Source organism: Nanorana parkeri, unplaced genomic scaffold (genome assembly GCF_000935625.1).
Source record: "Nanorana parkeri isolate BGI_ZX_2015 unplaced genomic scaffold, ASM93562v1 scaffold606, whole genome shotgun sequence".
Classification (NCBI taxonomy): Eukaryota; Metazoa; Chordata; class Amphibia; order Anura; family Dicroglossidae; genus Nanorana; species Nanorana parkeri.
This window is the reverse complement of record NW_017306874.1, coordinates 385,414-398,565: the sequence shown is the minus strand read 5'-3', so window position 1 is coordinate 398,565 and position 13,152 is coordinate 385,414. Positions and strand designations below refer to the sequence as shown.

The 13,152-nt window shown below is 39.0% G+C and overlaps 1 protein-coding gene across 1 annotated transcript in view; it reads right to left on the bottom strand.

Annotated features, from left to right (window-relative positions):
- Positions 1–13,152, bottom strand: part of KIF20B (kinesin family member 20B) — a 79,677-nt gene that overhangs the window by 16,989 nt on the left and 49,536 nt on the right. The window contains exons 22-30 of the mRNA XM_018562842.1: positions 12,143–12,225; positions 11,953–12,004; positions 10,071–10,131; positions 8,580–8,705; positions 7,240–7,379; positions 5,722–5,877; positions 1,748–1,924; positions 702–821; positions 174–290 (exon numbers count right to left, since the gene is read on the bottom strand). Coding sequence (XP_018418344.1) covers positions 174–290; positions 702–821; positions 1,748–1,924; positions 5,722–5,877; positions 7,240–7,379; positions 8,580–8,705; positions 10,071–10,131; positions 11,953–12,004; positions 12,143–12,225 — 1,032 coding nt within the window. The remainder of the gene's footprint in view (positions 1–173; positions 291–701; positions 822–1,747; positions 1,925–5,721; positions 5,878–7,239; positions 7,380–8,579; positions 8,706–10,070; positions 10,132–11,952; positions 12,005–12,142; positions 12,226–13,152) is intronic.

Genomic DNA, 13,152 nt, shown 5'->3' with positions numbered 1-13,152 from the left:
ATCCATTTTAATTGATAAGCAAATTGCTTTAAAAAAAAAAAACATTTGGGCAATAGGACCCTGGGAAGGCCGATTTTGAACACTCACCATTGTAAGGAATTTCCCTTTTAGCTTTTTAATCATAAAAAAAAAACTTAACTTATATATACACTGTTGCTTGCTCAGTTACTAACCTGACTGTCACTTGTGGAAACATCACTTCTTAAAGAAGAATCCCCTTTGCTGTTATTTCTGCCCAACAAGTTGGCTGATTCAGGTTGTTCAGTGATCGGGGTTTGTGACTTCTCCACCTGTATTTTAAACAAAGATCAGCGCTGTAGATAGAACAATATTTAACAGAATGCCAACGACTGTGTTATCCATGCCTGTTGTCTATACCACTTGGTGGACCAATGCACAACCACACAAATGCCATGCTCATAGCACAATATCAGATTGCTCCAATCAGTTCAGTAACAATATTTGGTTGTTAAAGGTTATTGCACTTTGGTCTAAGCTTTACTGAATGAGCCTCAGAGAGCACATATGGACACATACATTTCTTTATAACACATGCTGCAAAACATCTTATTTGACATTCTACTCCATCACTTTGCCTTTTTTTCTAAAAAAAATATATTTTCTGCATGTAAAATGCAGAACGCTGGGGTTCATGTAAAATCATATCTCTGCAGTGCATTACTAGTTTCTTTCAGTCTTACCAATCCAGCTGTAGTAGCAGATGAGGCTGGTTCCATTTCTGAGAGTTTTTTCTGCAGCTTTTTGATGGTGGCTTCACTAGCAGCTAGCTGCCTCTTCATATCTTCCAGAGACGAAGAATCCTATGGTAGAATTCAGCTAGTCACCAAAACTGCTTTTAGTATTCTAAGGAAATGTGAACCTCCTATCTCCGAGACACCTTCAGAGCAGGAGAGGGGTGCTCTTTTAATTTTTTACTGTTAATATTATAGTGACAATAACACCTTCAAGTATCAGTTGGCAGCTTTTTTTTTTTTTTAGTAGGCTGTAGAAACATGCTGCAATGCTAGGACACTAGCTGGAGAAATCTCTATGTGTATAGATCATTTGATCATTCAAAAAGGAAAAAAGTGTAATAAACCATGATAACACAGTAATTACCTTTCATGATGTATTTGAACAGGTTGCTTTGGGTCGTTGTACAGTAGCCTGATCTATTGCTCCATAGAGTGCCTTGCGAAACTAGCACCACATGTGCCAAAAAAAACAAAACCTTAATTTGCTGTTTTTATTTGACTTTGCCATATTGATCTAAAGCTAAAGAGGCCCTACTTGCAGTTACCAAGATTGTAAACTAAGTGAAGAACACAGGATTTTGTAGGAAAACACACAAACCAGAGAATTCATAGGCAGAGGTCAAATCAGATGCCAACTATAAAATGAAATATGATGTCATCATCTATTAACTGTGAATGGAGATGAAGGTGCTAAAACACCTCTCCAATGAAAAAAGTCACCTCATGTATTAGCACTTTTATGTCTAGTTTAGGTGGCTCCTTTCAAAAAATTGAATTCACAAATATTATAAATCATTATTATTTAAATTATTATTATTACATTATAAATTATGAAGCAGAGCAAGAGGTGGCAAATTGTAATCTCCTGCTTTAACTATTTTGCATGTTTCTATCAAGGTGAATCCAATGTATACATTCCCGTGCACTTGGTACAATTTAGGACCCTTTGAGGTTAACATGCCTTTTAACACTGATCTAATAAGCAATCTCACCTTATTGTTGTGTGCATTGGTAATTTGTTTTAAATGTTCAATTTCTCGCTCTTTTATAGCATTGCTGGACAGCAGACTTTTCAGCTGGATTTCAAGTGCTGAGACAAGTGTGTCCCTCTCATTGCGCCATTTCTGAAGAGTACTATCCTTCTCAGCCAACTGAGCCGAGAGTTGTTCCTGGGAAGAAAGGCAAGAATTTAGACTTATGCAAGATGAAAAGAAACTAAAGCTGAAAAAAATAAATCTTCAACACAAAAGGTTTCCCATTCAGTGTGCAACTCAATCCAATATTGATTGCTCAACAACAGGGGTGTCACCTGCCTCCCATGGATTCTCTAAATGAAGAGAGAAGCCAAACCGCTATAGCCAAGTGTGGGGGATCTAAAGGCAAAACTTTTTTTCTGTTTTGAATATAGTGGTAAGGGGTTACAAACCTTGTAAATTTTCATTGCTCTTAGCTCAGCACATTTTATTTAATGGAAGGCCATAGGTCTAAAACTACTCGATTTGAATAAAGTAAAGCAAAATTATATTTAAGGTTGTAAAACATCATTTTTTATTTTCTTCACTTGTGTCTGGTTTAGCTGAATGTCAGACCGCAGCCAAAATGCTTAATTTTTTTGAATAGGGGGAAGGTTTACAATCTCTGTTAAGCTCTTAATGTTTATCTACCATGAGTTTAGATATTCCTTTACCAGGAAAGCGAAGGGAAATCTAGTCCAATGCCACACAGATGTTTGAGAGACACGTAAACCATAAAATTCCAAAAGAGCAGGCCAACGCGCTTTGATTTTGTCTGGCTCTTTTGGAGCTTTAAGATTCTAACAAACACACTTGGACGCTTAAACATATACTTGTTCCTCTATATTCTATGGTCTCTACCCAGAAAGCCCCTGGAGGCTTTATAAGAGCTGCCTAACCAGAGTAACTGGACTCAACACCACAGACTTAACTTACACTACAAGATGAAATTAACCATCAGATCCAGCGGCTTGCACCCTCAACTGCATATTATATACCCGACAAAGATTCACATTTTTTCTAGTCCATTAGAGAGAAGGCAATAGTATACACACCAGAGAGCAGCATTTTATGTTCTTATATTTGTGATATCTGTGAGAAGTAGGTATGCACCGATACCGATACAAGCATCGGTATCGGCGGCGATACCGATTATTTGCATGAGTACTCGTACTCGTGCAAATACTCCAAAACATAAAACGAGTACCTGTGCCGCGTCCGCCATCTTCAGGGACCCGGATCCGCCGCACACAGGACCTCCATCGCGTCTTCAATCAAGCAAGATGGCCGCAACCTCCTCTGTCCTCTGCTCCATTCTGACCTCTTCTCCCGCTGATTGGCCGATTGGATGATGACAGGCTTCCTCACCAGTCAGGCTTCCTCACCTCACCAGTCTCTGTTGCATATAGTATTTAAAAAAAAAGAAAATAACTATGTAGATATTGCTAACTAAGGCTTGTATCCCCCTAGTGGTCAAAATAGATGCAAACTCATGCAAATACTCGGTATCGCCGCCGATACCGATGCATCCCTAATAACTATGTAGATATTGCTAACTAAGGCTTGTATCCCCCTAGTGGTGAAAATAGATGAGCACATGTCTAGACTGTAGACCAGAACACAGTGTGGCACAGCTACAGCCAATTCTGCATACCTGGCTTTATATTATAAGAAAATGTTATAATAATATAAAGCCAGTTATACAGAATTGGATACAGCTGTGCCACACTATACAGTGTTCTGGACTCTGGACATGTGCTCATCTATTTTCCCCACTATGGGGATACTTGTTCTGGTCTGCAGTCTGGACATGTGCTCATCTATTTTGACCACTAGGGGGATACAAGCCTTAGTTAGCAATGGCATGATAAATATTAATTTCATTATTCAATGTCTTTTTTTTATATTATAAATGTTATTAAAAAAAAAGACATTGAATAATGAAACTAATATTTATCATGCCATTGCTAACTAAGGCTTGTATCCCCCTAGTGGGGAAAATAGATGATCACATGTCCAAACTCCAGAACAGTGTATTATTGTTTAGTGTGGAACAGCGGTATCCAATTCTGCATACCTGGCTTTATATTATAAAGTTCTTATAATATAAAGCCAGGTATGCAGAATTGGATATAGCTGTGCCACACTACAGAGTGTTCATGTTCTTCATAATATTAAGAAACTGACCTAAAATCATGGTTTTGTATTGCTTTAGAAAAAATGTGACCTGCCCCTTTAAGAAAAAGTATCGGTAATTGGTATCGGTGAGTACTTGGAAAAAAGTATCGGTACTCGGCCTTAAAAAAGTGGTATCGGTGCATCCCTAGTGAGAAGTGATAAGTATACCAGCAAGTACAGGGTTTTTTTAAAAAATACATTAGGTTTTGACGATACGATAAACAACTGTTTTCTGTATATTTACATGTTATTTTAACTATCTGAATAATAATGGTGAGCATTTCAAAGCCTATTTATACTTATACATCTGTTCTCCCCACAGATTAACAGGAAAAAAAACTGAACACAGTGAGTCATTTTTTTTTTGGCCGTACAAGAAAAATGCGGCAAAGTAACTGATGTTGAGATATGTATACCATATCGCATACACGTTTATTCAGCTACTCAGAATTCTTAAGTAAATATTTTACTACTAATTGCCTTTTATCTGGTATATTGGCTATTTTCCTTCTTCGAATAAGGAAAAGAATTCCAGCTACAGGCTATTATCCCTCTTCAGGAAATACTATTATCCACCAGATATCTTGAGAAGATACAGTGATGGATTAAATACTGTATGACTCAACATAAGAAATTAATTTGAGCAGGGGCTGGCATATCACAAAATGTATTACACGTTAATATGCCTGCAAACCTGTTATGACACACACTGTTATAAATACTATGCTCAACTGAGAAAGTTTGAAAACTGTTTTAAGTTTACTTTGTTTTTATCCAGAAAACATGGAGCAAATCTCACAGCACTGAAAATGCTGGTGTCAAGAAGTAAAATGTATGTAGGGCCAAAACTTTGTTTTAAATAGACTAGAGAAGGACTAGAGCCCTTGTTAAGTTTTGTTTTTATAAATATAAAGGAATGCACCGATACCATTTCTACAAGTACTGATATTTGCCCAAGTACTTACAAGTACCGATACATTTCTGTTTGTCATGTGACAGTTTTTCTAAAACAATATCGACTAATGATTTCAGGACAGTGGTGGAGCGCCAGAGGTAGGTCCCAGCTGCAACCCTGGTAGTTCTATCCAGACCTCTGTTAAGGGAGATTTTTCGTTTACTCTCTACCCAGTTGACAACCTTTTAACCTGGAGAGTGTTCTAATTCTCCCCCACTCAATCCAAAACTAAAAAAAAAAAAAATGGTCTATAAATACACTTTGAGACATTCTAGGAGTTAATTAGTGTTAGGCATTAAGTTAGGGTTTGGAACTCAAGGGTTAACGTCAAAAGAAAAGTTTTTTAGCAAGGAGATGGCAGAATAAGCTCTATGGTCAGGGCTGGTTTTGAGCAAGACACAGTCGCAAGACATTTTTTTTTAGTAAATGCCAATTGAATATATCAGAGAATAAGGCTTGAGCATCAATGTTTCTTCTTCTGCTGCAGCAGGATAAATGAGGCTCCTTGATGAGGTCAGAGCTAAAAGGCCTTATATAACATTCTGCCCACTGGAGTCTCCACAAGATATAAAATGCCAGAAAGCAATGAACCCACTAGCATTCAACTACAACATCTTATCTTTGAAAAACCTTGATAAAAAGCAGATCGAAATCAAAGCATACTTTTTGAACAAATTACAATACGTTAATTATGCTTTACTATGTCATTTAGCTTAGTAATAACAAGGTGCAGTAACACAATTATCAGCCAACTTTCATTGATATGACTACATACTGTAACTCGTGAAAGCTACTATCGGTATTAAACACTTTTTTTTACCATTTCACTCTGTTGCTTTGTAAAACGTTCTCGATCATCAGCAAATTTTCTCATTTCCTTGTTTCGGTGATTTTCTGACTCTTTCGCCTGAGCTATAAGGGTCTTTTTCTCTTCTAGCCATTTCTTTCTGTCATTGCTGTATTTCTCTTCAAACTCCTACACACAAGTAAAATTGGATCATAACTACACAAATGTAAGCATTTTCAAGTTAAAGCATACATCTGGACATAATAAACTAATCACTTACATTGCTTAGCAGGCACCTCCAGACTTGTTTTTCTATAGAGCATCCCCTGAGCGCCAAAACATACAGCCTTCTTGTTATTAAAAAAAAAAGTGTCCAGCTAAGTAGTTGTAGGCTTTGGCCAATCCCCTCCCACGGCTCACTATAGGCCCATCACTCTTATGGGCAGCTAGACTAACCAGTAGACCAACCAGTAGACCACAGTAGACAAGCAGAAGGTAGCGATTTCTATATCCTTCTCTTTGCTGCAGACCTTAGTCTCATTCACCATTACCAGCTGTGTCATATCAAGAGGATTCCCAGATTGAATACAAACCACCAACTGCTTGATGTTCCACTATATGCACACTGACAAATGAACATGCATAGTGCTGTGACATCAGGGGATCTCCTCAATGAAAAGTGAATAAAGTACCCTACAAGACTAGAGTTGCTGATGGTATGACATTTAACATTCAGGACCTTGCCACAGATGATGAATCTTAAAACAAATAAGTGGTGCAGGGATGTTTGTAGCATTAGATGACATCACGGTTCTGTAGGCAGGTATAACTTTTTACAAGCTACAAGCTTAAGATGTCAAAAATGTGAGTGCATGCAAAAGTTGCGTAGCCTATGGGATATGGAACAGCCAACTCCCAGGTCCTGTGATCAATAGCCAATCAGTCTCAATTTCTATAGCGAAAAGGATCCTTTCATTCATTACAGCCCAAAGACAATATTGCAATAAATCAGAAGCAACAGCAATTGTGGAAACCGTATAGTGGCTGCTTTAAGAAAGGGAACAACTTTAATTATCTGTCAGATCTGTGCCTAAGTCACAGCAGCATGAAGTACCATTGTTGTCTTAAGTTGGCTATACACGGCTCAACTTCGGGTCAATTGCTGTTGAATCACCCAAAACTTGAGCTGTGGGGGGACCTGTGAACACCACCTGGCTTGACAAAATTATATTTATAAATTGACGGAGGCAGGTAGAAAATTATTGCAGGTGTCACGGCTGTCTGAATATAATAGCCAGCACAAGAGATTCTATCTATTAATTTTCTCTCATATAGCCAGTGGGCTCAATGAGAGAGAATGAAATGTGCATGCCTAGCTTTAGTTTGCATCAAGATTTCAGCTACCCAAATACAGACTAAAACCTGACAACTGGAAAACAAAGAATGGCAGGAATTAGCCTCCAAATGTGCAGTAATCAGCAGATATTACATCATTAGATCCGCGCAGGAACTGATTATACTGTATATCTGACCTAACAGTTACAAACTTACTTTTAGCTGGTTCTGTAGCTTGGTTACCTCTGAGTTGACAGTCTCCACGTTATTATTAGTCTCGCAACTTAACTTTGTTAGGATTTCTTTACTAGAGATCTTTGCAAGCTCTCTATACTTTTGTTTCCACAATTCCAATTCTGCAGAAAGAAAACAATACATCACATTCAGAAAAAAACTGCTATAAAATGTTCACTGGTAAGGCTGTGGCTATGTGTTATCTGGTCATTATGTACAAACCTAAATGGGAGCTAACATGTGAGCACATTAAGGATGTATGCGCAGAAAGCAGCTGGTCTAAACCACTTGCATATTAAAAAAGGAGAACTATGGGGTTAAGGCTTTTCCCCATAGTTCTCCTTAGGGTAACGGGAGGACACAAACTAGCGTCCTCCAGTCAACCTAGGCTCAGTATACAGCGAGCTACAGCTCGCGGTATACCTAGACGTTGCGGTATAGGGCGAGCTGCCGCAGCTGAAGCGGATCCCGACAATGATGTCTGGATCCGCCCAGCTGTGTGAGTGACAGCTGGCTCTGCCTATCTAGAGGCAGAGCCAGCTGTACCCGCCCCCTTCCCCATCTGTTCAGCCAGTCAGCGCTGGAGGATCGGAGCGGGGAATCCAGCCCCTCCACTGTCACGGCAGAGAGCCGTGACAGGATCGAGAAGTGAGCGAACGCCGGTATGTGTTCACTCACTTTCCCGATCTACTGAGCCGACCTGGGACAGTCTCATTGTCACAGGTCGGCTAGAACTATGAGGTGAGTGAAAAGCACTCACCTCATAGTTCTCCTTTAATATGTAGGTTATATAATATCAAGCTGCATTCAGGAATGACCATGACCACTAACACAGGTGGTTATGTGAGCTCCCAGTAGGCTGCTATGTTCAGTTCCCACCAGGGGCATTATATGCATTGATTTAACATTTTCTCTATGTGTTTGCATGGGTTTCCTCCTACAGATGGAAAGTTATTCAGCTTCCGTCATACTGATCATAAAGGGATTATAGCAAGGACATTAGATTATTAGCTCCTAAGGGAGCAGAAAATGAATGGCTCTGGTGTCTCTAAGCACCAAATGAATTTACCTGAGCTGTGTAAACAAATAGAACTACAGGTAAGTGGCTGCAGCTACACATTGTAATTTACCACTGAGGCTTTTGCATAGACTGCCATATTAAGTTCTTGAATATCAGTATTGCATGATGGATCCATTTTAATATAACCTATCGTAACGCTTTAGCTGATTAGGATGGCCCACATTCAGAGTACTGTAAAGCAGTAAAATAAAAAAATAAAAGATAGCACAAAATGACTGCATATCTAAGGCAACATATTTACCTTCAGCCAATTTTTCTGCTTCTTCTACTTTGGCCTCAAGTGCCTGGTCTTGTTCTTCCTGGGTCTGTTCCTGTTCTATGAGTGTCAGCTTCATGTCTTCAATTATCTTTTCCTTTGCATCTACATCTGAGACAAACAGACACAAGAAACTTCAGCTTCAGTTTTCTTCATTCAATAATCATGTTAACTCTTGTAGTACAGCACAGTTCACAGGTAAAGCATTTCAGTCAAATCATTCACGTTTATATTACAGTATCTGTAATAGGCAGTTTCTGAAATATATACTTGCACAAGAAAACAGACACCATGTTAAAGAACAGGAACTCGTACAGGGAGTGCTCCCCATTCGGGAGTGAGATACAGCATTACTTGAAAATTTATTAAGCCACATCTATTTCACAATCCTCTATATTCAATTGGCATTTACCGTTACACTTTCTAAATGTATATCCTAAGCGATAGCCAGTGTTCACTATGAAGGGTCTCACTCTACTAGTTTTGTTGACAACTTTTTCAATAATCGATTATGTCGATTAGTTGTTGCAGCCCTAACTAGTTTGCACTCGCACTTATATTATACAAAGATAAAAGTAGCGATTCCAATTGCAACTGAAGAGAGCTAGGAAACTAGAGGGAGATTCACCTCTGGGTCAAGCTAAAATTGAAAACAAATGACATTATACTAAGAATGAAACGCTAGGAAAAAAAATCTAGCTGGTAAAGCTGTGCCTGTTATGTAGTCTTGTAGTTTTTATGAACAGGAAATAAAATAAAAAAAAGGTCAGTGTATAAATACAAAAATTTACAAAATGTAAGAAAAAAAAAAGCAAAAGTGAGATCCCATTGAAGAGAAGAGTGCTGGAGCCTAGATGTTGCTCTGAGATACGAGAGATTCCACCCACCTACCCAAAACTAAAAAAAAAACCCCAGTAATTTTGCTCTGTCCCTGCTTGGGACTAGATGGAAGAGAGATTGAAAACAGTGTGAGAAGTCAACAAGCTCTTACACTGGGCCCCTGCAGAAGACAGAGAAGGTCTTTGCATACCGCCTGCCAGAGGAAATATATTGATGTTATAGTATACATGCACTATTAGGTAACACTTTGCTTTAGTGTTACCTTTGACCTAACACAGTATTTGAGTACAAGGGTTTCACTTTAATAGTAAGATCTCATGATTTGTCAGGTTATCTTTAATGTACAAGGCCTTTGACTTCTTCATGCAGGCACCTTTATAGCCTATCATCTTTGTAATATCTAGCGGGTATTGTGTATTTTAATTTCGGTCTAATCAAAGCCAAGGAAAAGGAAGGGAAACTTTAACAAGATTTTATGAGAAGCAGTGACTCAATTATTTGAAAATATATACAGTTTTGTTGTCATTCTTGATGCAGACACACACAGTCCAGATTTAGTGTACTATATTTTATGTTGCTAATGTAAATATCACATACCTGTCTTTAGGTGCATAGATAATATATGAAACTCATTACCTTGACATGCTTTCTGGTACAGCTGCATTGTGCCTCCATTTTTCTCAGTATCACGCTGTTCCTATATAAAAAGGGAGTCTATGAATATCAGCTATGCCACAGCAATTTTTATGAGAACATAAATCATACAGTGATCACTGTACAAGCTCTTCCATGTCAGAATTATTAACCAGTAGGATTTAAGCAGATGCCCTAGTTATGAAGCTATCATGTGTAATCTGTAAACAAAATTGAAATGAGAAAATGTTACTACGACCTTTAAGAGGCAGGCTATGCTATTAACCCCATCATGACAACTTGTTTTTAGTGTTTGTTAGTTAATAACCAACTTACTTTTTACATTTTTGCTGTGCGATTCTTCCACAGCAGTAATAGACTTTCTTACAAAGTGCACCCACACATATTATATATTGTTTGTAGAGGACAGATAGTGCTATATATTTCTATTACATATGTGTGCCTAACGCGTCCCTCAGGACAAATAAAATAGAAAAACAAAATGAGGAAAAAAAAAACTTAAAAAGGAGAACTATGAGGCGAGTGCTTTTCACTCACCTCATAGTTCTAGCCTACCTGTGACAATGAGACTGTCACAGGTCGGCTCAGTAGTTCGGGAGGTGAGCGAACACATACCGGCAGAGCCAGCTGCCAGTCACGCAGCTGGGCGGATCCAGACATAATTGTCAGCTTCAGCATCTTAGTATACCGCGAGATACTGAGGCATCCATTAATGAACAGTAACTGCTGATTCTCAGCGGTTACCAGCATTCCACAGCCCCAAACAGCTGATCACGTACGTTGTACGTGACCAGTCAATTGGGCACTTAGTGGCGGGGACATACAGTGTATGTCTTCCATCATGAAGGGGTTAAGCTATGGTATTTCTATATATTTTTATGGTCTCGGGCCCTTCAGAGGGGCAGAAGAGCCCAGAAACCATGGCGGGGTGCAGCATTTTTAAGGACAGTACAAGTGATCAGACTGCTCTACAGCTGCCCATATCACTTGCACTCAAAAGTCCAATGTCTGCTGGTTAAAATTATACCAAGATTGCGACTTCAGCAGCAGCCATGATCTTGGTATAACCAATTCAAAACCAGGGCATACAGGTATGTCCTATGATCCTGAAGTGGTTAAGCTGGGAAACCTAAACTTCTGTGATTTCTAAATTCTCAAACAAACTTCTATTTTAACTTCATAATATCATTTTGTACCATTTACATTGCAGGAAAAAAATTTGATTTTTGGTCTTTTCTTCGAGTTCATCAATAGAGACAGGGTTAGTAATTCTGAGAAACCAGGATTTTGCTGACACCTAGAGGAGAAAAGGGCACTGGCAAAAAAAAACAAAAAAAAAAACTGAACAGCATAACCCCCTCGACAGTCTTGTGCAAGTGGCAGCAGGAGTGACCATATTATAGAGGAGTGGGACCTGTGTCTCCCAATGAACTCCAAAAAATAATTCTGTGGTAAGTCAAAAACACTGTTTCTTTATTATTCATTAAGGTACACAAGGTCAGGTTAATTCTGAGACAATTGGGATGACCAAAAACAGTGAGGGGTGGGCAACACAGCAAACAAAGCGCTAACACCCCACAAATATGTTAACACTTGGGGCTAGATAAAGCTCATAGGAGGTGCCTGAGGGATCTATATTTGCAGCTGGTATAACAGGAGGCCTGAACATCATGTGAACAGAAGACCAGATGGCAGCCTTACAATTCTGAGAAATAGATGCCGGATACTGAAAAACCTATGAGTCACTTACTGATCTAGTGGAATGTGTTTTGATAGGAAAAGGTGGACTATTGTCCTTAAGCCTAGGATGAGTTGCCTAAACCTAAAAAATGGAGCAGGTACGAGAGGCAGGTAGTCCACTTACAGGGACAGCTTGTGCCACATTAAACAGTGAAGAGACATCTCCTTGGGATGTACTGGAGCAGGACAAAGAAATGGAAAAACTGTCCTGGTTCAGGTGAAATTAAGGAACCACCTTGGGGAGAACAGAAGTGTTAGGTCTCAAGATGACCTTGTCTCTGTTTAGCAAGACAAGGCCCCTAACTCAAACTCACCTCACAGAAGCGATGGCAATGAGGAAATCTAATATGTCTGATGGGTTCAAAGGGTGTTTAAGAGCTTCCAGAACCTTGACACCCTTTAAAAAAAAAGCTTTCACAAAGGAATGAAAGGCCAGTGCTCTTTAACCGCTTGAAGACCAGGTGTTTAGACCCCCTTCCTGGCCAGGCCATTTTTCCGTCAAAGTGTTGCGCTGCAGTACTTTGACATTTATTCCGTCATGCAACGCTGTACTGAAATTAATTTTATACCATTTTTTGGGGATAGATAGAGCTTTATTTTGGTGGTATTTAATCACCACTACGGGTTTTATTTTCTACTATATTCAGGAGAAATTACTGAAATTTTTTTTTACATTATGTTATAAAACAACTAATATTACCCACTTTTTTGGTAAAATATAAAAGACGGGGTCACGTCGGGTAAATAGACACCAAACATGTCAAGCTTAAAAATTGCGCGCACTCGCAAAAAACTAGCATACCCAAAATTGGCCATAGGCGACGCTTTAAAAGCTTTTACCGCTCATTAGTTTAGTGTCATCAGTGATTGATGGCCCTAGAGCTATTGCTCTCATTCCGACGTTCGCGGCGATATGTAACATGTGCGGCGTAATGGGCGCAATCGTCGTTTTCGCAGGTATGCGCACCTGACGCATGTTTACATGCGTGTATGTAGGGGTGGGGACTTTAAAAAAAATTTTATTTTTTGAAATTATTTTTTGTGTAACTTAAACAAATTTGGGGGGAAACTTTAAATTTTTTTACTATTTTTTTTTCCAGTTAACTTTATTGCTATCACAATAAACTGGCTGAGAAACCCCCTTATGTGATAGCAAAAGAGGTGACAGGTCCTCTTTATGGAGATATCAGGGGTCTCCAAGACCCCTAATGTCACCTAGGACCCCCCTGAAGAAGCTGATGAAGCAGAGATCTGCTTCATCAGCTCCTCTCCAGCATCTGAAGCTGGAGAGTGACACGAGAATGCGGAAGTGATGTAATATACA